Source organism: Sinohyriopsis cumingii, chromosome 1, assembly GCF_028554795.1.
Source record: "Sinohyriopsis cumingii isolate HCF-2022 chromosome 1, ASM2855479v2, whole genome shotgun sequence".
Taxonomy (NCBI): domain Eukaryota; kingdom Metazoa; phylum Mollusca; class Bivalvia; order Unionida; family Unionidae; genus Sinohyriopsis; species Sinohyriopsis cumingii.
In genome coordinates this window covers 14,246,636-14,274,013 of record NC_142961.1, presented here as the reverse complement: position 1 = coordinate 14,274,013, position 27,378 = coordinate 14,246,636, and the positions used below count along the sequence as shown (strand labels likewise).

Genomic DNA, 27,378 nt, shown 5'->3' with positions numbered 1-27,378 from the left:
ATGTATGCATCTGAAAATGAAAGCACATATAACCTCCAAACCTGTCTTATCGTATGTTTCATCTTAAATTCATTGTTTTGTAATGCGTATTGAAAGGCACCGTGATGACCAATGCGATTTTCTTACCAATAATGCAGTAATATAAAGAAATATTTTGCACTTACAAATGCTACAGTAAACAATACATATTTTAAATTTTGCTATAAATTTTTATACTACAAAGTCTAGCATGTATGTCTGTCTGTCTATATGTATGTATGTATGTATGTATGTATGTATGTATGCCTGACTGACTGACTGACTTTATTTCCTCTTCAAAAGAGATTACATCAGATTAATCAAATTCAGGATAATACAAGATCATAAAATAAAACAGAAAAGTGACAAAAATACAATTAGTAATACTGTGTCAGCTACCGTATTGACAAAACGAAATATCTCAATACCTGCAATTATGCAAATGTATGTATGTATGTATGTATGTATGTATGTATGTATGTATGTATGTATGTAAGTGTGTATGTATTCATGGGTGTATGTATATGCATGTATGTATATATTTATGCGTGTAACTGTATATATGTATGTGATTATGTGTATGCATGTGTGTATGTATGTACGTACGTATGTATTTGTTTGTGCGTGCGAGCATAGATGATAAAAACGTTTTTTTTTTCGTTTTTTATTTTACCTCGAAAAACGCGTTGTTTTTACGTTTTTTTTTTATTTTTTGGCGTTTTTTATATTTGGTACTTCCATTTTTTTTATCATCGGCCATACAGGCTGTCCTCTGTCATACTCTAGATAACAAATATCGATCAATAATGAATCTATGATGCTAGCCTACGATACCTTACGTAAACATGCTACAACATAGTGCTGATATCTGGTAGTGTAGGCCAGGCGTGTATACATTGGAAGATGACGCTGTGTTGAACCTTTTGCAGTCCCTTTTTTGGAACGTTTCGCATGCTATAAAGTCCAATTTTTGTAGTTTTTTGAGTATTTTCTAGTCATCAGATTATGACAAATATCTTTCACAAAATAGCGTGTAAATAAGTAAAATATTGATTTTTGTGTTGCCTAAAAACTACTGGAACGTTTTTTTTTTTCGTTTTTTATTTATCGAGAGAAAAAGCATTTTTTTTACGTTTTTTATTTTAATTTTAACGTTTTTAACATCTATGCGTGCGAGTATGCATGTATGTATGTGTATGAATGAACGTGTGTATGTATGTATGTATGTATGTATGTAAGCAATGATATATGTATGTTTATGTGTGTATATATATATATATGTTTGTGTGTGTATGTATGCATGTGTGTGTGTATGTTCGTGCGTGCGTGCGTATGCATGTATGCATGCATGCATGTTGTATGTATGTGTGTATGTATGAATTTGTTTGTATATATATGTGTGTATGTATGTATTTATGATTGTATGTATGTATGTATTTATTTATGTAAGTATGTATGTATGTATTTATGTATGTGTAGATATATGTATGTATGTATGGTTCGAAGCTACATCGATGCCATTCTGACCATTTAGTACCAGTTTGTTAAGGCAGCCCCCAAAACGCATACAAAACAAAGGAAAATGTTATATAAAAAAAGGTATAGTCATTGAAATACAATATCAGATATTTAATAAATATATTTTATAGAGGGCCCATGACCTTCTCAAAGTGAACACTTCAACAAGACGCATCCCAGGGTAAAGAGAACGCCTCCATTAGGCGTCCATGCAGTTGCAGGAAGGTCAAGGAGATTTTAGAGGTTATAATGTACTTCATTGAATGATTCAGTCCTTTTTGCGTCATGGAGGTATAATCTTTGACCATGTTAATAAAACTCAGATATTTCGTTTTCGTTTCAAAATTGATGGGGCAATTTGCACGATATCGCGCCTTAATGAATATTCAGTCCGTTTATAAAAAAAAATTATTCGACTAAGAATTCTATTCTGATTTAAATAGTTGAGATTTATATTCTTGGCTCTGCTGGTCACAGGTCAAAAGATCTTGTAGCATGACATGTTTTCTGCCGTGAGACGTCCGTTAGTAAAAGTTTGTTATCGCTGCTCCTCATAAATCTTGTAGTGGAATGTCTTGAACGTCCTCCTGAACTACGCGTAGGAATGCATTGAACCTCCTCCTGAACTAAACTAAATGAAGGAATGTCTTGAACCTCCTCATGAACCTTGTAGCGGAATGTCTTGAACCTCCCCTGAACTACGTCCAGAAATGCATTGAACCTCCTCCTGAATTGAGTAGAGGAATGCCTTGAACCACATTTATCTCAAGGTCTAATTGTTCCTAAGTTAAAATTGTCCTTCTGAGAAAATCTTGCTATTGCTAATCCACGTGAATGGATGTCAACGTGGGTGGGTGTTTTACTAAAAGACTTTTCATAATGTCTAGCTGGTCCTAAATGGAAATGGTGTCGATCTGACAGCATACGTTATTGTCGTCGTCGTCGCAATCATCTTGAAATCTTGTTATTGCTATTCCACTTAAAAGAAAATCATATAAGTAGGGGGCTTTCACTAGAAAATTCTTATGATGGCCAATTCATCATAAATAAATATTGTGGCGCCAGGACATTTAGTATAAGAACCAAATACATGTATGTCATCTTGAAAATCTTGTTATAGCTTCTCCACCCGAATTGTTGACAATGACTACCTTCAGGTTTCACTAAATAACTTCTTATGATATCTAGTTGATTATAAATGAAAACGGTGATGATCTGACATCTACTATGGTCACCACCGCTGTCATTGTGAAAAACTTGTTCTTATGATATCTGGTTGGTATTGAATGAAAATGATATAGTGTGGCATCAGGTATGGCCAACACGCAGATCATCTTGAAAGCCCTGTTACCCCTACTCTTTGTAAGTAAAAATTCATATCAACATGGGTTTTCAGGAAACCATTTGTGAAATATGGTTGGTCCTGAATGAAAATGATTCCGATATAGCCTAAAATATGCCTACCACAAAAATTAAAACTCTTGGTTTTATTGTTGCCACTTTGGTGGATGAAAATGTTATCGATTAAGATTATCAGAGATGATTTCAGCACACAGAAGATAAAAAGAAGGTTTGTTTATTGAATTCCTAGAAATTATTTTCGAGTAGCAGATCCTCAGTCCCTTCGAGGATGTTTTGTTTATATGTTTTTATGAACATCGATGTATAATGTGCGTCAGTTTGCAGGAGAATCGGATGGGTCTTGCCAATGTATTCGTTTGATGGTTTTCACATTTTATGTAGAGTTTTGTTTACATAATTATGCTAACATCATCATATTTATGTTCTATTGAAATCAGTACATGTTTTTGTTAACAGTGACACTAGAGTCTCGTTGACTGCTCGTTAACCACTAGAGTCTCGTTGACTGCTCGTTAACCACTAGAGTCTCGTTGCCTGCTCGTTAACTTGCTATACTAACAAATGACATAACAAACTAATGATGCTGAATTGCTGAAACAGGTGCGTTTGCAATAACAGACAAAAGAAGTGTTTACAGTGATATATTCCCACATATTTCCTTCTTAAACATAGTTATCTCGATTTCAGAGATGACTGATTTGATCCATCTACAATGTTTGCCTTTTTCTAGATTGCTTCTGATAGGTCATTTGCATACATTATCAGCTTAATTTGCGAGAAGTTATAACCGTTATCTCATTCTTTGAAAGCATGTCTGAAACATAAACGTTCTAACCATTATGTCTCATACATTGGAAGCACGTCTGAAAACGAAGATGTATACTGTAATTATCACAGTACTTAGCAGACGTTTATATCATCTCACCCATACTTTGCTAGGTCCTTCCATTAATCATTTATGGACCTTGATCTCGAGCTTTTAGAAATTATCGACTAGTTGAATCAAGTTTAATAGTAACGTGGATTTTGTGACTTTCTTTTTTGTTTGTAAAATTATAAAATATCCACCTTCCAGTTGACGCGGATTTTTTTTTTTATATAGAATCTCTTATATGCTTGTGCATGAGCAACACATTTGTTCTGATATATCAGTCAGGGATTTATGCTATGCCTGGGAAACCTTCCAACGAGGCAAAAGGTAATGAATCTGAAATGGGCAAATATAATAATCCTAGGAAATTAATACAAGAGTTTATCATGAGTGAATATTTCACTGTAAACAAAAACGTATTGCATGTCAGTGCCTGTCCGTTGAATTCCTACTTTACAAAAAACTGTGACGAACACTTGAAAGACTGTTCATTTTTTTCTAACTATTTTCCAAATGGAACATGTATAAGGAAATTAATCATTATTAATGTCCTGTTATTTATCTTGTACAGATCCAATGGTATGAACGCATTGATAAATTATATACTTGTAATGATTTTTTAAAATTTAAGTTTGAGTATTTTTATGTAAGAACCTCTTCTACGTGCTTTTCGAAATATGTTTTGGTAAAAGATACAAAATAAAAAAATATTTAAGCACCCAGAAATTATTCTGAATCCATTAGAATTTTGCATAATTTTCTTTTGTTAGCATTTTACCATTTAAACATTATATTTCTTGCGGAGTTCTGCATTTTTAAAAAAAGAATTTATTTTAATGTTTGGTAATGTAGCGTTCAAGTGGGATACAACGATGTTCTTACTTTCTTCACTGTCTCAACATATCCTTATCTGCATGCAGTCTTGGTTTTACAATGGCCTTTGATATATAACCCTAACCCTAACCCTTTCCGTGCCTAAATTTAATAAGCCGAGGAGACTAAAGGCGGCTTATCGGTGCCTTGGTACCAAAGATGACAGTGAAATACGAGAAGGGATACACCCAAGGAAATTGCTAAGTCCAACCAAAAAGGAGATGCAGAAATGTAGACAATCTAAAGGATTTTTAAGATTATATTCCAACCCACTGCAAGTGTGTAAAAAATGTAAATACGGGAGCTAACATGTACTCAGATAAAGTCATAAAACCTATCAAGACTTTGTTCTAAGTTTGGTAATCACATGTCAAATAGTACGATTTAGTATTGAAACGTCATCGCCATTTTAAAACTATTAAAGCACAGAAGGGGTAACAAAGAATACAGTCCAGTACTTCACTCCCAATATAATTCCTTCCGTTTTCATTCCAGATCTTGAGTGAAGGAGCGCTTTAGATAAACCGGGGTATCTTGAGATTCTCTGTGAAATGTTAATTGTGTAAAATGACCATTTGGCCAAAACTGCATGACGATGGGTTATCACTGCTCCAATAACAATATACAATATGCACGAATGCATGCCAGTTTTTATAGTTTTGGCACCTTATTCATCGCAGGGTCAGGGCAAGTTTGTATTTGCCTCCTCCGCCTCCACAACACCGGCACCAATAGCTTCCAAAGGAATGCCCTACATTGAGATGAAACCGTTAGTTCGTCAAGGTAGCACAGCTAGTAGCAGCGACACCTACACGTCATGCATGACATATCTGCCAACCAGTCCTTCAATAAAGGGGCATAATTCATCGTCGGAAACATATCACCATAATTGTTATATTAATCCACTAGAGGAAAATATTTCCACTATGCCTTCATATGACTTTGGTTTTTACGAAATTGAAAGTTCCAATAGTGCTTGCATGGTAGGTCCTGGCGGGCCTAAAAGGGACAAGCCCATGGATCGTAACAATAAACTTTCAGATCAAATCATTCAAAAGATTGATGACGGGTTTACCACAACATGGCAGCGAGTTAACTCTCCCCCTCCCTTACAGGGTCACCATTCCCAATATGGAGCGAGCAACAATAAAAGCAAACGCCAGCAACAGTGTGATAGGTCGCATGGGGGAAGCCTCAAGCGGCATAAGTCCGATCATGGGCGACATCCACACTTTGGGGAAGTGATGGAAAGGACCTTTTCCTCTTCAGACAATATACATAATTTGCAAGGATTGCTACCAAAACCAAAATTAAAATTCCGAAAAGCTGTATCTCTGGCAAATAGGCTTCATGGTAGTCCTTCAACTGGGAGAAGGCTTGCTAACTACCACATCATAGCTAGTTCCAAATCAGGTAGGATGCAGATAGATTTTCCGATAATCTTTTTAGTTCCACTAAGATTGTTCAGTATTTTATTTCAAGCTACAGAGAACAAGGCCATTTTGGTTTGGACAGGCACTTGCCTTTGATTCATTGGTAAGCAATCAAATTTAGATCACCTGGCCGTAAGGTCAAGTGAGTTTATGGCATAACCCTGCGTCCATTGTGAGTCTTGCTTCGTCCATCATGCGTTCATCCGCAGTTCTATTTTAATCTGCTTCTAAGAAGACAAAGGCTCCGTTTTGACCAAATCAGGTGCAAATCATCCAGGCTTTAAGATGTTACAGACACGGCTACTATTACCAGAAAATCCTTAAAATCCCATTAAATGACGTCTCAAAAACCGCGGTACAGACTATTATCAAATTTCTCTGAAAGCATCCAGGCAGGACGAACTCTCAAGCTGTGTACAAAACTTGACGACCTGTTTTCAAATAGGGCTGCATTTAACAGCCACTAGTACATAAATGTAAGAAAACCTCAAAAATAGACCACCGCGAAAAAAAAAGTATCCGCTGACTAGTATTTGACTAATCTCCAAAGAAAACATCCAGGAAGGAAGACCTTGAAACTTGTACAAACGAATCCAGTCCGCCGTCTAATATGACACTGGTCCTAAAACTTAAAAATAAATAAAAAATATAAAAAGCAACAACAAAACTCCAAAGCTTTGCATTCCTTGTTCTTAAGAAACTTTCAACATAATTTATCATAATTTGACAGAAATCATCCGTAATGGGGAGATTTCGTGGTTTTACAAATTATACTGATCCACCATCAAATATGGCCGCCGATACTAATAATAGAAAAAAACTATATTTTCCATTTTAAATGAAGGAAAGTACGATGAGGCCTTTTGAGAATCTAATATTCGGATTATACTAAGTTTTTCCCCTTGCAGAAAAATTTAATAGATTTAATAACTAATTTTAAAATACCGGATTCATGAATTTCAATAGAACAAGGTTTCCTTAAAGTTGCAAAATAATACTCCTTATGATTAAATTAAAAATATATAATTTAAGCCAATAAAAATAATAAAATGAAATGTGTCAAGTAAAATTATAACTAGATTTAATGAATTGTGGATAACATTAGCGCGGAAAACAGTGAAGTGTGTGCCTTGGGAATAAATTTGCTGCTTGAAATATTAGTTTCATTTCTGATACTGCTTGTTTATACATTATTTTGCGGCATTTCATCAACTAAATGAAGTTAATCGCTCATTATTTTAAATTTATTTATGTGGTTTTCATCTGCTTCACATAAAAGAGGCAATAACCCAATACATGAAATGCTTCGAAAGTTAATTACTGCTTTTGATCCAGATAGCCTGTGTCTTCACTTCCCTTGGCGCTGACACTAGAAATTTTCCATTTTATCCATAATCCAGGCAGAGGAACAATGATGAAACATTTCTCCATTCAAACTTTGATTTAAAAATTGATTTACCCTTCAGAAATAATAATGAGAATACGAAATTTTAGAAATAACAATTGAAACAACGACTTATTCGATTTGAAATTTTGTACTAAAGAAGTCCTACATGTCGCTAGGTCGATCAGTGCAAAAAGTCCTGTTTGTGAAACACTTAACCACCGTCCGTTTTGGGACGTAAATGTGCTGCAGTTGATGTTCATTTTAATATCGGGGAAATAATTTTAAGGTGGTGATGGAAATTCGAAAGTGTTTGCTACTTTTAATGCATTATGCTCACAGTTAAAGGTCAAAATAGTCCATGGTTGATGTTTACCAACATCTGTCTGGTCACGTGTGAGGTGGGATCCTGCACCAGTGTTCTACATTGGAAAATACGATAATACACAAATAGGAATGTGACACATAATACATAAAGCATCATTCAGTAATAGCTACATTTGCATGCCGTTTGCTAATCGATTCACCTTTAAAGCAAATAACATCAGACGCAAGTTATTTCATTATTAGATAGATATTAAATATCTAATTATCGTATACCATCGTGCTACTGAGTAATACTGAAAAAGGTCTTCTCTCAGCGGAATGAAATTAGGCCCTGCAACAGAGGTTCATTTTATGTAAATGGAGTAAACATAAACATTGTTCCAACCATCCGAATGCTATTTTACCTTGAAACCATGAACACAGCTTTTATTACTTGTTTAGGTCCGGTAGACCATATATATATATATATATATATATATATATATATATATATATATATATATATATATATATATATATATATATATATATATATATATATATATATGGCTGTGTGTGTGTCTGTGTGTGTGTGAATTTTCTTTCACAAACTTATGTATATCAGTTACCAAGGTAAGCGATGACAGGACCACTTGGACCTCCTTTGTTTTTATGGGGGGGGGGTCTAAAGGGGGAGAGTAGCTGATAATAATCTGTTAGAACGTTTTGAGGCTAGTATTACGAATTTCTAACAGAGGAATCATCCGATATAGATAATTTGATATGCTTTCTTTTACAAAATGTGATAGATAAATCCATACAACTTTACACCAGGGATTATTTCAGTCAAATATTTCTAAGGAATATCATGAACATACAGAGTTGCAAATGCCATCTAGAGAAAACGTTATTGACACTATTCAGTCACTTAAATTTGTTGAAATCAATTTATTATTTTAAATTGTATGGCTTTAGATTTAGCTACAGTTATAATCTTCTAATTTTAAATAATTATTGAAGCATAAAATTGGCGTACTAAAGGTCAGATAAAATAATGAAACTAATCATTGGGTAGTTGCAAAACACTGATTTTATCCGTTTCGTCTCGAAATTGTAAATAACTGAGCTTAACCTTTTTAGGAGTCCGGAACACGTTTTTATAATACCAAAAACTGCTGATGCCTGTGCAAATTGAAATGGATATTTCTTTGTAATTGTTTATTTTTTACAAATATTTTTCATCTTGCCTTTATTTGAATTATTGAATATATATATATATATATATATATATATATATATATATATATATATATATATATATATATATATATATATATATATATATATATTACACAGAGCTAATTATGACGCTGTACTATGTATGTTGAATCGACCAAACACTTTTGAAGATCTTTTCACGCTGTTTTACTTAATGCTACAACTCTATTGTCCAGAAGTCCAGAATGGAAAATTGACGATTTTTACGTTTGATGATGGATGCTCGATTAAAGCTCGGTGTAAACAGCTGAGCGGTTATTGAGTTTGTTATTTCTACTAACTTATTAACTATATTTTTTTATTTACTGCGTGGTGACTGTTTGCATTATTTTTTTCTCTGGCAGATGAGAAGTTTTTGCTGCATTGCTGACTGATGATATGAAAAATGCATTAAGGGATATAAGGTTGTTTGTGCTTGGTGTGACCTTGACCTTTATATGTGACCATGCTGATGAAATCGAAATAGCATTGTAGTATCTATATTGTTCCACTCCGACTCCTAGCATGAAATACCAATATAACTTTGTTGCATACAACTACAGCAGAGAAGGTGTGAAATGTATTAAGTGTTAAGCTTAAGTGGTGTTTATCCCAATTCTCTTAGTGGACTGGTTATCAGTTCTTGCTTGGTTCTAATTCCGGTCACGTGTATCCTGCTTCGAAAACGTCAGTGTATCCGTGCTATGTTTTCTGCTTGCAGAACCCTTATCAGCTCGAGCAATATTCAGTTCCAACGTAGGCTTCATCTTTGCTTACTTTGGCTTCTTATTTCAGTGCCGATAATTTTTATTTTATATAATTGATCATAAGCTTTGGGTTTATGAATAAGGACTGCTTGTTTTGCAGGATATTTTTTACGTATTGTTTAAAAAAGATCTCGTGTAATCATTACGTCGATCAACCAGTAAAAACGAACTTTAAGTTATAATATTTACTTAAATTAATAGAAAATGATCATTAAAATGGATCGGCATTTTCGTAACTTTGCTACAATTAGTATCATTAAATATTAGAAGTAAATGTTCAAAATACGATTTATTTAAAAAAATTGAATGTGAGCTATTAACGAAAACAGTGAAAAACACAGTTGTTTTACTAAACAGCGGAGGGATCTCAGTTGTTTTCCAGAAATTATGTGCAAGGTAAACGTAGAGCTATATGTTCATGTAAGCAAGAGTATCTTCGCCGTCTAGCTATATTTCGCTTATCACCATGGTTACTGTTCGGTCACACCAGCCGCTGCTATTTTATGAGTATCCTCCCTCATGCCTTCTCTAGCTACCGTACATGTCACAAGCGGAGTCTCCTCTTTTCCTCGAGTTAAGGGTATGATGTATGCTTTTCACGATATCGCTTTTGATGAGGTTCACTTTTATACCTCCTGGTAAAGCTGTATGATGCATTGTGGGAATGGGTGTGGTATGTTTTCTTTTTATTAATAATTTAGCGATGGAGCAACTCCGCCACGACTGGTTGTACGGTAGCTTACACTGAGCCTTAGTAGACGTATATTTCTTCCCTGATGAACTTGATTGATTTTGATCCACAAAAACCCAACACTGCAACTACCTCGCAAAGCACAACAAATATTTTGCTCTATTGTTTTATTCATTTTTACAATAAATAAAATCTTCTTAAAATTTCAGCAATGCCTGGAACCCGATGTAATCACACATAGGATCAGCTGATCCTATCAGATGACTGGACAGTCTTCCATATATATATATATATATATATATATACTTCTTACTTTACATTTTCACTGAAACTTAAGGCATTTAAAACAAAATGACCATATTAACGTTTCGTTTTAAATTGAAGTAAATTTTCAAGATGTATCTGTTATTTAAGTTCCTAAAAAACAAGAGAACTTCAGCATCGCAGATATTTTTGATAACAATTCTTGCAAGGCTAGTTGACACAGATTTAGATTGTAATGGTCAACCTGTATCATATTCGATAATATTCCATTATCTCATACACAATATCGTTTTTAAAAATATTCATTGTGAAACGTTTCAATTTTCCTGTAGGCGTGAAGCGTCTTTTTGGTACTTCAAAAAAATCAAATGAATGTTATATTGTCGGTTATAACTACACGTAAACGCTCTTTATCTCTCACACACAAACTATTTGACATTGTACTTGTTTGCAGGAAAATCCGAAAACAGTCAGCACCTCCTAGCCGCTCAAGAGGACACTGCTACTTCCCCAACTAGACGGTCCACTTCCTGTCTTCTAGACTCCTGTGCACCTAAAAGAAAATCTATTCTTAAAAAGGAAGCTGTACATAAAGACGAATCAGAAAACCTTCTTAAATCTGGCAACCGTTACCATAGCAATGGGGCCCCATCAAATGAGCATAGGCAAAATTATATTTCTTGTAATTGTAGTGATCAGTACAACAAATTTACTGCTGCACCTTTGACCCCAAGATCGCAAGAGTCATCTGTGACCTTTCCCTCGAAAACTGGAAACAGTGTATCCTTATCACACCCAGTCAAGCAAGTCTCTACTGATTCTTACACGAGTGATAGCCAATTAAATACATTCGACCGGTCGGATGAGGAACTCGAATTTAGTGATAGTTTCGTCAACAATCAGATAGAAACAGGTAGGTCCAATATATGGCACAACTCGGATGGGTTCATTCCACACTCATGGGCCACAGACACGAGCCCTTCTGATAATTTAGAAAACGATGAGAGTTATTTGGGATCAATGTCGTATGAATGCACACCGTCAGATGATGCCAGCATGTCGGACAGAAATTCCAAGATGTCTCCCACTGGAAATGCGAATGACCTTGGCGAAATAAACAGATATAATGATAACTCCACTGAAGGAAGCGAGTACTCGAAGAGTCCAAAAATCAGTACGTTTGACAACATTATGAACAATATTCCAGGGGAATCAACAGGCGAGGAAACAAAGAATCTCGTTTTTCCGGATGCAAGCGGCTAGAGAGGTAGGTAATATACATTGTTGTCGCGGTGCAAGTAAACCGGTACGGCCGGGTACGTCGTACTTTTAAGACGTTTATTGCTGGTACGACCAGGTACGTCGTGCCGTTAAGACATTTATTGGCGGTACGGCTAGATATTCTGTATCGTTAAGATAGTATTGCTGGTATGGCCGTACCGGAAAGACGGAGTTTGGGGGTCGGTACTGTACCTATAAGAATTCAAATCTACTCGCACCACTGCCTGGTTGTTTCCTAAGTAGTGCTGAATAGAGTACAATATTGTAATAAAAAAAAGACGTTTTATGTAATCCACAATCAGTAAATATTAGAATTGATTTTTTAGGGCTTATATTAAATACTATGATGGCCAGGATTGACATGTTGTTACTACAGCACTTACCGTACCACAGTTTGACATGCTGTTACTACGGCCCTTACGGTACCACAGTTTGACATGCTGTTACTACGGCCCTTACGGTACCACAGTTTGACATGCTGTTACTACAGCCCTTACCGTACCACAGTTTGACATGCTGTTACTACAGCCCTTACCGTACCACAGTTTGACATGCTGTTACTACAGCCCTTACCGTACCACAGTTTGACATGATGTTACTACAGCCCTTACCGTCCCACAGTTTGACATGCTGTTACTACGACCATTACCGTACCACAGTTTGACATGCTGTTACTACGGCCCTTACCGTACCACAGTTTGACATGCTGTTACTACAGCCCTTACCGTACCACAGTTTGAAAACGTTTGAGGTTCAGACTACTTTGCAAATTTGCTTTCAAATAAAGAAGAGTACATGCACTTTATCATGTACGTGTCTTGACAGTCATGTAAAACTGTCATACAATGATAATAATTGATCTTCGTCGCAAGGTCGACTGGACTGAATGGAACTTACTGAAAGATGCATTTCATTTCTTCTTCCACGATTATCTGCGAACTCATAAAAGCTAGTATCCTTTGAATGCGACTGAAAAAGTACGAAATGTCTCATTCATGCAACATAATTCGTAATGTATGTATGTTTCGTATTATTTTTTAATGATCTTTATTCTTTATAATTGCAGCCATAGTTTTTGAAAGGACTCACTATTTTCCTGACTGCTGTAAACCTGCCATAGTACGTTCGAGTTCTTTCAACTGAGTCGGAAGACTCATCTATGCTTCCGTAAAGGACGTTTCTTTTGTGATAAACACCACAACTTATGCGGGTCGCTTCTACATTGTTGTGCTGTAAGAATCAAACAAAAATCAAAACATTTTGTTTTAAGCTTGGCAAAACGTGTCCTTGTAAGGTTTCATTCATGACAGTAACGACGTGCCCTGTTTCAGACGATTTCTTAGTTTCTCTATGTCGATTGAAACTTATCAATACATTTCCTGAGCGAGGAGAAAACTTGTGTGTGACTGGTAATATTTGTGGAATTTCTTTGTTAAACGAGGCGTCACATTTTCTGAGATTCATGCCACCACGGAACTCGTGTATTGAATATAATGTTGCATGTGAGGTACCTTTGTACAGAAGGGAAGACGGGTTGATTATCGCGTGCCTACTTTTGACGTTCCCTTCCTACGTCTCCTCTCCTTCAGTTACAGTGATATGGATTCAACCTCCTACACAAAAGTTATGCCATTATTCTCAGGACGGGGGCAGTGAGACAAGCGCATACTTCCATAACGTAATTGAATATTGTAACAACGTGTCCTTGATCCCGTCTGGCAGTGCAAGCATTATGATATATTCGTCGTGTATTAATGTCAGAAGTACATTAATATTTCAATTGCTCTTTTACCAATCATTTTTTAAAATACAGTATTTATGTATTACCGATAAGAGTGCCAGCTTTACTTACTGGCTACTAGCCAAACTACACACACTTGCTGTAAACATTTTTTAAGGTTTCCAGCCATGTTTATCACTGATTTGAAGGTAAATAGTCAATTATTGTTGGTTTAAAAGTAAGCAAGGTACTTAACCATGTATTGTTTTGTCCAATAACATCTGGCAATTGTACCTTCAAATTAAATTTACTGAATGCATAGGCGCAGTGTTAAGCCCGTGAAACATTTTCAGCACCGTTGATATACTCGCGTATAAGCCGCTTCCAAATGCAAACGGCATAGATTCAGCCCTGCCTTTGCATCATGTACCATCAGATCTGAGCCTACGTAGTTTGTTGGGAGTAATCGGGAGAAAAAAACACAAAAAAACAACAGACACCTTGATCTGCCAGGACGTTATGCAACAGTAGATCAGGGGCCATACTGATTGCAGTTAGACACGACTTATATAAAAGCGAGTTGTATACGCCGGTCAGTCACTAGCATCTATAGCTAAAAATAGTTCTTGCGAGCTGTAAATTTGCAATATTCTTGGACTTGACGTAATATTACGTATTTTATAGTAGATCAGATTGTTTTGAATTCTTATTAAAAATACCTTACTAAGCAAATGGAGTGGTTCACCATCTCATGCAGGCTCATCACCTCGTATAGGTTCACCATATCATTACGCTTCAGTTATTGCTAGTTGGCACTGTTCCATTCAGAATTGGTTATTTAGTAATAATACTTTCAGTTGTAGGACCATTCCTTAACCATTTTGCAAAAACTATAGATACACTGAATGAGTCACCTTTAATGATATGTCTTATCATGGACAACAGAGTAAAACAGGGTGAACGTATTAAGTACACTAATTGAGTTTATGTGTGATGATTACTGTAACTATGTGCTAATCTCGTACATCATATTTTAAGACGGTTTTTAGTTTGTCACAAGTTCACTGGATAAATACTTGAAGTAGTGTTGACTTATTAGATGCAACATGGGTATTTGTTACTGTTATTGTCGGTCGTTTACTTTTAGACAATTTAGAAAGTCTGCAGATAGTCTTCGTTTTTAATTCTAATGCAGACAGCCATTAGTGCTCTTCGATCGTTCATAATAAAATAGTGGAAAACACTCAGAGAACAAATATAAAACCTATTGTGTAACATTGTATTGCTAATAATTTATAAATATTTATCCGGATATGTGTGGTTCAGCTATTTCTCAGAATAGTTTTATACGACATCCATAAGGCTTTATGATGTTTTCCGTCCGTCTGTCCATTAGTTTCATTCCAGCAAAATAACCTTTGTTGCCTGTCAAATACAGTTACTGAACCGTGTGGATGGTTTGTAATAAGGAACGTTCCAGATCACTGACTGAAAGAAAACCAATCGTTTCCTCATAGTACATCGAGTTTATCCACCATCACTATCTTCAGTTGCCAAATTCATGGGATAGCTTCCACGTGGAATTTATTAGAATCCGATCAAATATGAGTCAAAAGATCAAAGGTCAATGTTACTGTGACCGAATGAATGCAAATATTTCTGCAAATGACGTTAGTTCTACATTGTATACCTTAAGGACATGTTGTCGATAGCTTCCACTTGACGCCTGTCCATTTCTTGGTCAAAATGTAAAAGGTGGAGTTCACTCGGAGAAAAATGAAATGGATTCTGCACAGACATTACAGCTATCTGCATAGGGAATTATTAAATAGAAGATATATAATGTGGCGTTCACGGTACTCTTGTTTAAACGGCGCCAGTGTATTGGTTTTCAACAAGACATAATTCAAAATTGAAATTTCTGTTATCAGGTTTACAGGAACCGGAAATCACGTGAATGAGCAACGGAAGATATCCTTCTTGAGATCATTCTGTATAGTTTTCCGTTAAATATTACTGTTTGTGTTGTTTTAGATCTTAATACTTTTGCAACATATTTCAGAATTAAGTTTTTCTTGGATTTAAGACAAAAGTAATGCCAAACTGTGAAATCATATCTCACTACTTCGTTAAGGAGGATACATGAATGAACAAGGTATATATGCTAATTATGAGTTGACATTCTCGCAAGCAGACACAGAGGAACATACTTAAAACACAAGTCCTGCCGATAAGAAAATGAGTTTAGGTTTCCAATATGAGACGCTTCACTCATAAGAAAAGGCTTCTGAAACAAAATTGTAGTCTGGAAATGGCAAGGTACACTTAAGTTGTCTACTGACCGACAAGTGACGGCAGATTTATTACCGTAAGTACTTGCTTATAAAACGAGTCAAACCGAAAACAACAAAGATTCTGATATGCCGAGGCATAATGCGCCTGCAGATCAAGGTATGTGTGTTTGTTCTTCTGATTACTCCAAACAAGCTACACAGACTCAGGTCTGCCGGTACGTTATACGACGGCACATATTAATCTGTGCAGTTTGCAGTTGGACTCGTCATATAAGCAAATTCATACGGTTTATGTCATGTCACTTTTTGGATGCCTTAAATGGATGGTTTGCTTGGATCTTCTATTGTACAGCAACACTTTGAAGGTTGTTTCGTATTCTTGGATTTATACAATGGTAAATTGATAGTCAAGAAAAGAAGGACATGATTTAGCTATTTTATTGTATTTATACCCCCAAAATATTTATGTTGATGTCGTGGAGTATTCAAAATTATCGAATTAGCAACTGCTTAAGAATAATGAAAATATTTCCTACTGAGATTTATACAAAATAGAGCATTTCATAGTATTTATGTGGATAAAAACACGTAATCTGTTCCAAAATATTTTGATAACAATTATATTCTGGATGATCTATGAATTTCTGATGTATGGTCGAATGTCTACATCTAGTTTATCAGCAAAATGATAACGAATATTGGACAAGTAATTTTCAGCTCTTCGTATCATTTTTAAGGTGCTTATATGTCACATGGTCAAGACCAGTGTCCATGCACTCTGTGGCCATTCTTTTAGACCTAAAATAGCGATGATGATGCCAGTCATCCAGATGTAATTTCTGCTTTTCTACCTAATTATACCAAACGGAAATATAGGAACCAGGTAATCTTTATGTCTTTTATCGCCCGATAAAATGAAAAGGGTGAATAACGCAGAGAAAATTGAATTTTAGCGGATTGATTTGCTTTTTAGTAGAGCCTCTATTTCGATACGGTCAGAAAAGAGATTTTGTTGTCAAGTAGACACATTTTTTTATTGTCGAGTAGACACATTTTACAACTGCGTCACAGTAATCAGGTCTGTGCAATTTTGTTTGCTATGTGTAACGTACGAGTAGAAAGATTGTACATGTAAACACGTGGACACAGACATGTAAGACTCCGGCCTTGCAAAACAGAGCATTATTAATGGCTAAAAAAATTATCCGTTGACTTAACATTGTCGGAATCGTTCAGTATTTTACGATATTGCACTCGCGCGCCACTTCATATTGAACTCACGTGTGCCCAATAGTGTATTAGAAACTACTTTGTAAACACACCTTTTACACTCTAGTAGTAGACGCCTTCCGTTTTGGTTGATTGAATTTGTTTCTGAATGAACTAAACGAGATGTTTCGCGGACTTCCACATACCAGCTGCTTTGGCACATTCCGCGTCAACTTTTTTCATAAAATGTTTCGGATTTAGGCTAGCTATAGACGCCAGACAGGGTGCTTACGCATAACATGCAAGTGACAAGGCACAAACTGTCTTCTCCAAAAATTAGATCGCACTGGCGTATGATGAAATTATGTAACGAAGGCCTTTATAGCAAGGTATTTGATAAGAGGCATCACTCCTGAATTATACCTCCTTTCCTTGTATTTCTTACGGTTAAATACTTTCCTATCAAAATGATTTGTATGGGAATATATTTTGTCCATTTCAAAGACCCATATTTTTATTTTTATTTTTAAAAAGAAAATTCACCTTAAAACATTTCTTGCACCATTGTGTTGCAGTCGATACGACTGATTGAACTTTCACGCTAGCCTTTGATCTTATAAGAGGAAATGATTACATACAGCTATTGTTTATCAGTATTTTAATATTTTCAATTAAAAGTGCAAGTCATATGTGATGAAATCTAGTTATTAATGTCTTTGTATAAGCTTGTTAGGAATGAGTGTCAGGCTTTGTTTCATGAGAAATTTGATGAAGACCGATTTAGGCCCCCGCAATCTTTTCTCAAAAGCGACGTTTGGTAACATAAAGAAAATTACGATAAAGACCACCATATATTTGATGTGAATAAATTATTCTGTTTGGTGTTAGACCTTCTTCCATATTCAATTGCCTCTCACTCTTCTACAATTTTATATGTAGATATGGGTGGATAATCAAGTATCTCATATACAAAGATGGCATGGAAGACGGTGCATAATTTGCATTTGAAAGATAACAAAACAAATGGAATTGAGTCAGCATGCTGGGAAAACCATAGGTATCAGGAAAGATGCTACGAGTTCCATCATGCGTGTGTCCGAATTGAAAAATTTTAACATTTGGCAGCACTGTTACATAATTTGATATGCTTTTTGGATTTAAAACATAGTCATACTGGGCAACATAGCAACACAACACGTAGACGAAAACACGAGACCGAGAGTTTATTTTCAGATGAACAGCTCTGTAAGCTTTACAAATATAACACTCTTGTTGGTAGCATTCGGTACACTGACAACCATAATTGTTGACGATTTTGAAGGGAACAACTATATGGTAATCTCTGGATTCATTGCATAGCATATGGTTTGTAAAAGGTATTGATAGTAATTTGGTGCAGGTATCGGCTTAAAGCACATTTCTATGGAGTTGTTAATCTATTTCAAACTTTATTATGTTATGCATTGAAATTTTCTCATAGGCTTGACCTATCTTGGTATTTGTTTTCTAATCTGGCATTTTTATGTTGTGCTTGCGTTATTTATTGAGACGCTGAAAGGGAGGAAACTGTAAATGTTGTAGGTACTTAACATTTAGGATACGTCCTCTTAATCGCGGATTATGTTCTCGATAAGTGTAATTGATGATATTGCAATTCTCCAGTTACAGTTGTATTACAGATGTAGATGGCGCTTTTGACAATAGCAAGCAAGTAATCAGTTGGTATTAACTTTTATTTCTTCAAGCCAAGGATAAAATGCATAAAATGCACGTTATTTCCAGACTTTCCAGCGATAAATGCTTAGTTTTAATACGAATGTTTATTCATATTGGAACCAAAGTAAAAGGGTCATTTCATTTGTTGAAGCTTTTTCCAGTCTTAATGTATTTCACTAGATATTGTTGTAGTCGCTTATGCTTTGAATAAGTGTTAACGCATCAAGGGTGATAAACCATTGATTTGATCTTCTTCCTTTTTATTTCATTGTTCCATATGCATGTATTGCTCCTTAGAATACCACTGTGTACATAGTACTGAACTTTTGCAATGTCTCTCGGATGATTATTACCCTCTTGATAAACACCAATTCAGCTAGGATAATTATATATTTAAGACGTGGGTACAATTTGTATTTCATTCCTCTCGGTTTTTGTCGATAACAGCCGAGGAATGAGTAATCGACTTCATTCTTCTGCGCTGTGACTTTCTCGTAAATATGTATCGATTTTCTTCGATGTTTCCATAGCTACGCCAATTTTCATCGCTGGTGGTATTGAAAAGGCACGCATACGTACACCGAATGAGCCAATCAGATATGCAATTACTATATATATATATATATATATATATATATATATATATATATATATATATATATATATATATATATATATATATATATATATATATATATACTATAGTTAAAAGAAGCAGCTGTCTTGACGTCATTCCGAAATGACCTATTACTGCAGCTGATTAGTAAGTACCACACATATGTTGTAAGAACCGCGACCGCTCAGTGGGCAGCATGCTGGACTCGTGACCAGCTGCATGCGGATTCGACTTCTATCATCAAATCAGCCCGAGCGCACATGCCTTTGAAAATGTGTGTGTGTGTGTGTGTGTGTGTGTGTGTGTGTGTGTGTGTAAAAGTCAAAATTTACAACTTTTTCCTTAGCTGGGGAGGGTGCAATACGGATTCGTCATTTTCGTCAGTTTTTTCGACGCAGTTCAAAATAATTTTACAAATCATATCTTGCTCAATAAAAGTTAATGCTATTTCATCCGTCCGCTATGGTATCACGACTACACCCATTTCGGGTATCCACTTATACATATGTGTATATATATATATATATATATATATATATATATATATATATATATATATATATATATATATATATATATATATATATATATATATGTGTGTGTGTGTGTGTGTGTGTGTGTGTGTGTGAATGATTTACCCCCACCCCGATATTCTGCCATTTTCTTACTAATAATACATTTTCAAAGGCCTGTGGCACAAGTATGTCAGTGGGCAATGCACTTTATTTCATTTGTCTCAGCACGATGAGGCCTTTAATGTGTTGCTGTAATGTATAAGACCTTTACCATGCTTGCAGAAATTGTTTTTTTTTTTTAATGTAGTCCATTCTACCGTCTCAAATGGTCAATTAAGTTGCAGTGATCCGAGAAAAATAAGCTGTGAAAAATTACAATTTGTACACTTCAGAACAATTTTCTCCGGTTTCGGGTATCTACTTTAGAAAAGAAAACTTTCATGCTTTCGTTCACCATAAAATGCATTGGGTGACAGGTAAAACCATTTACAAATGTTTTCAACCCGGGTAATGTTTTGATGATACCTTTCCTGGTGTCATTTTGAGAATTGCGCCAGCCCTAGTAATTTTAATAATTTCATTGGCTGTGAGTGTGTTAAAATGGCAGTACTAGTGAGACGAAATCATGCTGAGTATGTTTGTATGTCTAGTTATTATTGTTTTGATTTATTTTTAAAACCGAAAATTCATAAACTTACATAATAATATAGTGACACTTTAATAGGAAATTCTAGTTATTATGTGCATTTGCAAATAAAATTGGTGAATGACTCGTCAGGCAGGTGCATTCCATATCCTATTGTTTGTTAGTCTCATCGTATTTCATATATTTGCAATTTGAGCTAAATATACGAACCATGTCTCGGATTATGAGATCAGTAATTCCTGACAGTAAACTGCATCCAAATGATTTTATTAGAAATAGACTCAAGCATAAAATGCAACCATTATTTACTGTTCTCGTGCTACAACTAACGTTTTCCTTGCCTATATTTCCAAATGTAATGTCCCGTGAGTTTCATCCTAAATCTAGCACTTTGTAGCGTTTCCCAGCTTTTGACAAATAGTAAGTAGTCGCGTTACTGCTGTAGTTTCTAATTACCGCATTTAGTTTAGTATATCGGTCTACTGTATCAGCCATAATGTGCATTCCAATCACTATTTGTTTCTATTACAATTTCAAGCGAATAGCGAAGACCATGATCTGATTGGACAATATGCAAATTTTGGTCTACGCACTTCGTGATTGGGTGCGCGAAATATACGTCAAATACACTAATTCTTTTTTGTATAGATGTAAATCGTATTGGCTTTTCAACATATACCGTAATTCTTCTCGTTTTATTGGTGTAATTCGTATTAACTGTACATGTGAATATCCTTGAAGTGTAATACGGTCTGTTGCCTAAGAATGTTGTTGTTGTTGTTGTTGGGTTTAACGCCATTTTTCAGCACAAGATATGCTATACATGGCGGCCAGTATAAATGGTGGAGGAAGAACCAGGGAAAACCCCGGAAAGAACCACCGACCCACGATAAGCTATTGGCAAGCTTTCTCACGTTCCCACATTGGCCGAGCCTGAGACTCGAACCCACGCAGACAGCTGTGAAATGGCAGTGATCCGAAACGGTGAGCGCTTTAGACCACTCGGCCACTCGGGGCCCCGTCTGTGAATGTCATTAAATCTTCTGGTAATTTATTCAGTAAAAAAAAGTGTTAATAGTAGACGGTGGGTCGCGAAATCGATTTTTATTATTATGATTACTATATTGAATCAATGCCAATCTTATCGAAATCAAATTTTCTTCCTCTGCATCTATATCTAGGTATTTCTTTTTTTCTTTCTTTTAGAATTTGTTTAGCTCACGAGATTTTTAAATTTATATCTATATCCATATGCAACATAGTTATGGACATTTGATGACGTTGTTTCGTCCCCACTCAGACTAGCACCTGCTCACAAGCGTTATTGTTATTGCTTGCTGACGTCATTACTTGGGAAGACTGAGTAAGATAAGTGTTGTTCAGTTTAAGTGTTTTTATAATATTATTGAATATTTAATATAGTTACAGAGCCTTGTCCTACCAGTTGGCTCATCTTTTACCTGTCGTTTGTTTCCAAATACAGAAAGTCTTTTACTGAACGGGATTTTTTTAAAAAGAAATCATTAGGTTCGTATTAATTATTGAAAAAGAAAATCTGGCGCGATTTTAAGAAAGTCTGGGTTCACATCTGTTGAATTCGTGTTTTCAGTATTGCTGATGCCTTTTACCATTATAAAATGTTTCATCAAAGCATGGATAGACGTATGTTGTGTCACTAACATACATATTTTATTCTGACTACGCAGCCGGTGTGTTCTTATACTGATCCCTTAGCCGCTAAGTGTTTATACAGATTATGCAGCCGATTAGTGTTTATACTGATTGTGCAGCCGGCAAGTGACGCGGTTCATTTGATGACGTTTTTTCCTTTTTCTGTTGATCAGTAGTGAGACATCGGTTAAAAATTATACTTAAAACGTGCATATGTGATCTCCGTGTTTCCCAAGATCGTTACAATAATGAAGTCATCTCGACTGGTGTTTGAATAATGTTAAATATAGCTCTCCATTTTATCCGTTACAACTAAGCTGTTTTGCAAAAAAACTTTAATTAAAAAGCTGAATGCCTTGGTGAACAAAATTCGATACGTTACGTCTTGTGTGTATTTTATGTCCAATGCTATTATATATAATTTGTTATAAGATCCAGTCTGATCCACTAGGTTGTGTATCAATGTATGGAAATTGGTATTTAATGAATGAAAGTCATTATATATATCCCGATAACTATAAATTACTGTTACATTTTATTTGATTTGGAGTGCTGTGTTTAAATGTGCGTGCTTTAATAGTGTTGGCTGATGCGAAAACGAGCGAATGCTTAATGGCCTATATTAATACAAAACATTGTTTCTGGCCTTTTCTCAATATTATTATGAGAACGAGTGGAAAATATGCAATGGTTATAACATTTTCATTCCATTCAACTTGTGTTGAAATGGTTTCTTTTTGTATATTAAGAATAGATTTTAATTACACGTGTGTGTTATTAATATATTGCTCACATCTAGTGTTTATATTCTTCCCTAGTAAGTTTGAAAGTCACTGGTGGATACAAGAGAAATCGTTTATTACGTTTGAATGCACTTAGTTACGATTTGTGAATGTCAGTGAACCCACGAAACATGCTTTCGTGTTTATTTTCAATGTCTTTTTGCTTCAGCTATTATTTTTTGTTCACATGAATAAAATAGCCGTATCTGTCTGTTAAAAACTTCACAGAAATAAAGACTAAAATACAAGTTTTTAGCACATTTGGCTGAGGGCACACACACACACACACACACACATTTGGGCCTATTGTTACATATGCTCACGTTTTATGCTTCTATCTTATTCAGTAAAGAACTATTTTTTGCCAATATTGAATTATTTTTTACGAAATACATAACCGTACTCAGCCTGTCTTCGCAAGCCAAAACTGACAATTCGCTACGCTCGTTTTTCACAAATGGCTGCCTGCGATTACACTTCCTCGATTTTCATGAATAATCATCAATAAAAAGTAAGTCATCAACAAAACATGTAACTTTTCTCCTACATGTCAACTAAATTTCTTGTTTTCTGTATCGTAAGTGACTGAGTTTGGAAGGGAAATTATTTTTTCATTCAAACATCAGGAATTGTTACGTTTTGTTTTTTTCACTCGCGTTCGCAGTGATTGGTTAAGCTTGTTTATCTATATTCACGAGAAACGAAGAAATCTTGTCGCAAGACACACACGAGTGACATGAGCGGATAATGGATTTTTGCCCGAGGCTTGTGACGATGTACACAACCGTAGTAAAATAAATTTTTGTGCATCTAGTTCACTAGATGATGTATGCAAAGATTCTTTATAGTAAAACGTTTCATTGTCTCAGGCACCCACGGGTGGCAAGAGAGCCATAGTTGATTTTTGTCCGTGGCTTGCGACCATTTTCCCAACCTTAGTAAACATTTTCTTTTGCATCCATTTACTAGTGGTGGTGACAGATGTGATTTTAGTAAACCATTTAATATCGGTACTAAAATCTGTATGTTTGTATCAAAATGTATCGCTTTCATGCACAGTTCTTCGTCCATGCCCTGATTGTACTAAATATATTTACCTTCATCTTCAATCAAGATGAACAAGCTCAATTTGAACGGTTGAAACAATGTATCAACCTAATGAACTAGCTCAGTTTGAACGATTGAAACAATGTATCCACCAGACGAACGGTTGAAATAATGTATCTACCAGACGAAATAGCTCAGTTTGAACGGTTGAAACAATGTATCAAATCAGAAGAACTAGCTCAAGTTGAACGGTTGAAACAGTGTATTAACTAATTGAACAGTTCTTAAGACTTGAATATCAAGATGACAATATAGTTTACCGTTTTATGCATATCTTGCGCGCAGCCTACTGCTAGCAGCATATACTCAGAATACATCGGAAGAACGGGGTCTACGTTGTTTTATTTTGGACAAGACATGCTTGGACTTATTTTTAAGCGAATTCCTGGCTTTTTCATTCCTAAGCCATGATAATATCTGCTAAATATGTCGACTTCTCTGTCACTACATGTCGCTGTTTTGTAAGTAAACTCTTTCAACGCCTCAGTTTTTCCTCGTTGTTAACGTGTATATTTTTCGTCGTTGGCTTGCCAAATTACATACGGTGTACAAAGGAACAGACTGATGGTAGAAAGTCGCTTTCATGAGCCAACCTGACAGACGATTTGTGATTAAATAGTATGAACAAAATAATTTTAAAAAATGTCTCCTATCAAAAATTCTTCTGCAAAGATGACAGGAACTGTTTATTTCTCTGTGCTTTTTTAGCGATAAAGTTTACGAGTCGACAGCAGCCAATTCAGCCAAAGCTAATAATCGGGGAGAAACTGATGTACTCGATGGGTTCACTGGCATCGCAGCAACAAGCAATTGTCAAACTTGATTTGCAAGAAAAATAAATAAACGCGCCGGGAGTTTACTTAAAAGTAAGTACGAGAATATTACATCATTGAGGCATATTTTAAAAATTAATGCGTAAGCACGAATAAAAATGTTCTTGCGATGGAATGTTTGTGTCGCAAATTGACAGTGTTGATATTGTATTAAAAGCGTCTTTATAAACCCACCAAACACGCAACAACAATACTTTTTTTTGAGCTGGTAAGTATAAAACTTGGTCAGATTTGTTGCCGGCGGGACATACGATGCAGCTCTTGTTTAACCGTTTTTTCTATAGGAACCATTACTTGCCGTTTTATACGCCCCACCATTAGGGTGAGTATATTATGTTGTGATGTCCGTCCAACTGTTTACCAGATTGGTTTTGGACACAGTAATTCGATATTCTGGTCTATGAATAATACAGAAGATTCTCGATTTCAGGGTCAAACATTTCAATGTTACGGTCACCGCAGTAAAAAAGGAATATGGTTTCCGAACAACGGCTCTAATTTTCCGCCGTTTACAGTTACCAAGCTTGGTGAATAGCTAGCACATGGAATACGAAAGAAGTGTCTTTATATTCAGGTCAGCGATCAAGGAAGGTCACTGTGACTGAAAGAAGAACATTTTGTTTTTGCACAATAACATTAGTTCTACGTCACAAACATAGACCAGACTATGCAGACGGGTACATTGGGTAAAAATGAAGCCTATCTATTTTGGGGTCACAATGTCAAAGATCGAAGACACTTGAAAGAATAAAACTGGTAAATGAACCAAATTTTTTTTATCAAGATAGAGTTACACACATGTGGCCCGCTTATAATGTGCTGTTCAGAATATACATTGCATTGTTTGGACTTTCTGTTGTTTAAAATATTTTAAATTCAACACTTTATCAAATTCAAGTTTCAAATATCTAAATTATAATTTGCAAAGAGTATATTCAATTTAATGACCTCGTCATGATGGGAAAATATAGAATCATTCGAAATAGTTCAGACTTGAATGGTGGAGTCAGAGCGTGACATCTACAGGAGTCATATAATTGTGGGAACAGTAGGCATACATTTGTCAAGCTCCATTGGGTGTCTCGAACTATTAATTAAGGAGTCGAAGTCTGGTTTGTTAGTCATCTAACATTACCGTAAACTGCATGGCAGTTCCTGTTTTTTTTAATTAGCAGAGTAGTTCTAGAATTACCGTATCAGCTTGACTCCTAGCAACCGCCAGGTATCAGCGTCGACCTAGATCAGCTATCGGTAAACTTGATTAAGCTGTGCACTATTTCGTGCTACTTATAATCGCATAATAACAGTGCATACTTTGGTCTGCTGATGAGGCTTGATCTATGCTGCTGTTAGTAGGTTGCGCAATTATATATATAACAGAAAGAAGACTTTCTTTTATTTATATTCACTTATAGCTATTAATGGCACACCTTTGGGAAATATATATATATATATATATATATATATATATATATATATATATATATATATATATATATATATATATATACGTTCATTTGTCAAATTGTTTTTTATTCACATGTTACTGTGTTTGTTAATGATTCTTCAAACTAGATTTTTCTATTATCTGTGTGATTTTTTATACTTGATAAGTCTTTTTCCATTTATATGTTAAGCTTATAATGATGTTACTGTAAAGTCTATCATCCACACACTTAATTATTTATTTTGATTCAATGTAAAATTAAATTAAACTTTGTCTTTTATTATAGAATCAAAATTGCATGTAAGCGATATGCAACCCATTTCAATAAACCGTTTTCCGTTGACAAATTGTTTTATACATTTTGCGAGTCAAATTGTTATGTTTACATAGAGCTACATTTGAAATTTCTTATGAATATCTTCTGTCGTATGTATGTATGTATGTATGTATGTATATATGTATGTGTGTGTATGTATGTATGTATGTATGTATGACCGCCCGGTGGCTAAGTGCTTGGAGCGTCCGCCTCGGAAGAGTCATAACAAAGACTTTTTAAAATGGTAATAGCAGCTGTTTTGATTGGCGCTCATCATTATGATGTTAGACTAATCAGCCTGGTGTCAGGATAATGAGACTGGTTGGGACATCGTTTTACATGTTTGTTGCAAGATGCCCCAGTGCTAGGCATCACTAATAAACTGCCATACTGCGGTCATCGTAGCGATATGACTGAAAAACCATTAAAGATACGTACGTTAAGAACACACATACACGCACACGTGTGTGTTTGATTTGGA

At 35.3% G+C, this 27,378-nt stretch overlaps 1 protein-coding gene across 1 annotated transcript in view; it reads left to right on the top strand.

The window, feature by feature from the left end:
• The window catches only part of LOC149806443 (uncharacterized), a 121,635-nt gene extending 94,707 nt beyond the window's left edge, over positions 1 to 26,928 (top strand). Inside the window, exons 4-7 of the mRNA XM_089979837.1 lie at positions 5,323 to 6,055; positions 7,749 to 7,751; positions 11,199 to 12,011; positions 13,092 to 26,928. Of these exons, the coding sequence (XP_089835963.1) occupies positions 5,323 to 6,055; positions 7,749 to 7,751; positions 11,199 to 12,007 (1,545 nt within the window). The 3' untranslated portion in view covers positions 12,008 to 12,011; positions 13,092 to 26,928. The remainder of the gene's footprint in view (positions 1 to 5,322; positions 6,056 to 7,748; positions 7,752 to 11,198; positions 12,012 to 13,091) is intronic.
• Positions 26,929 to 27,378: the final 450 nt, after the last annotated feature.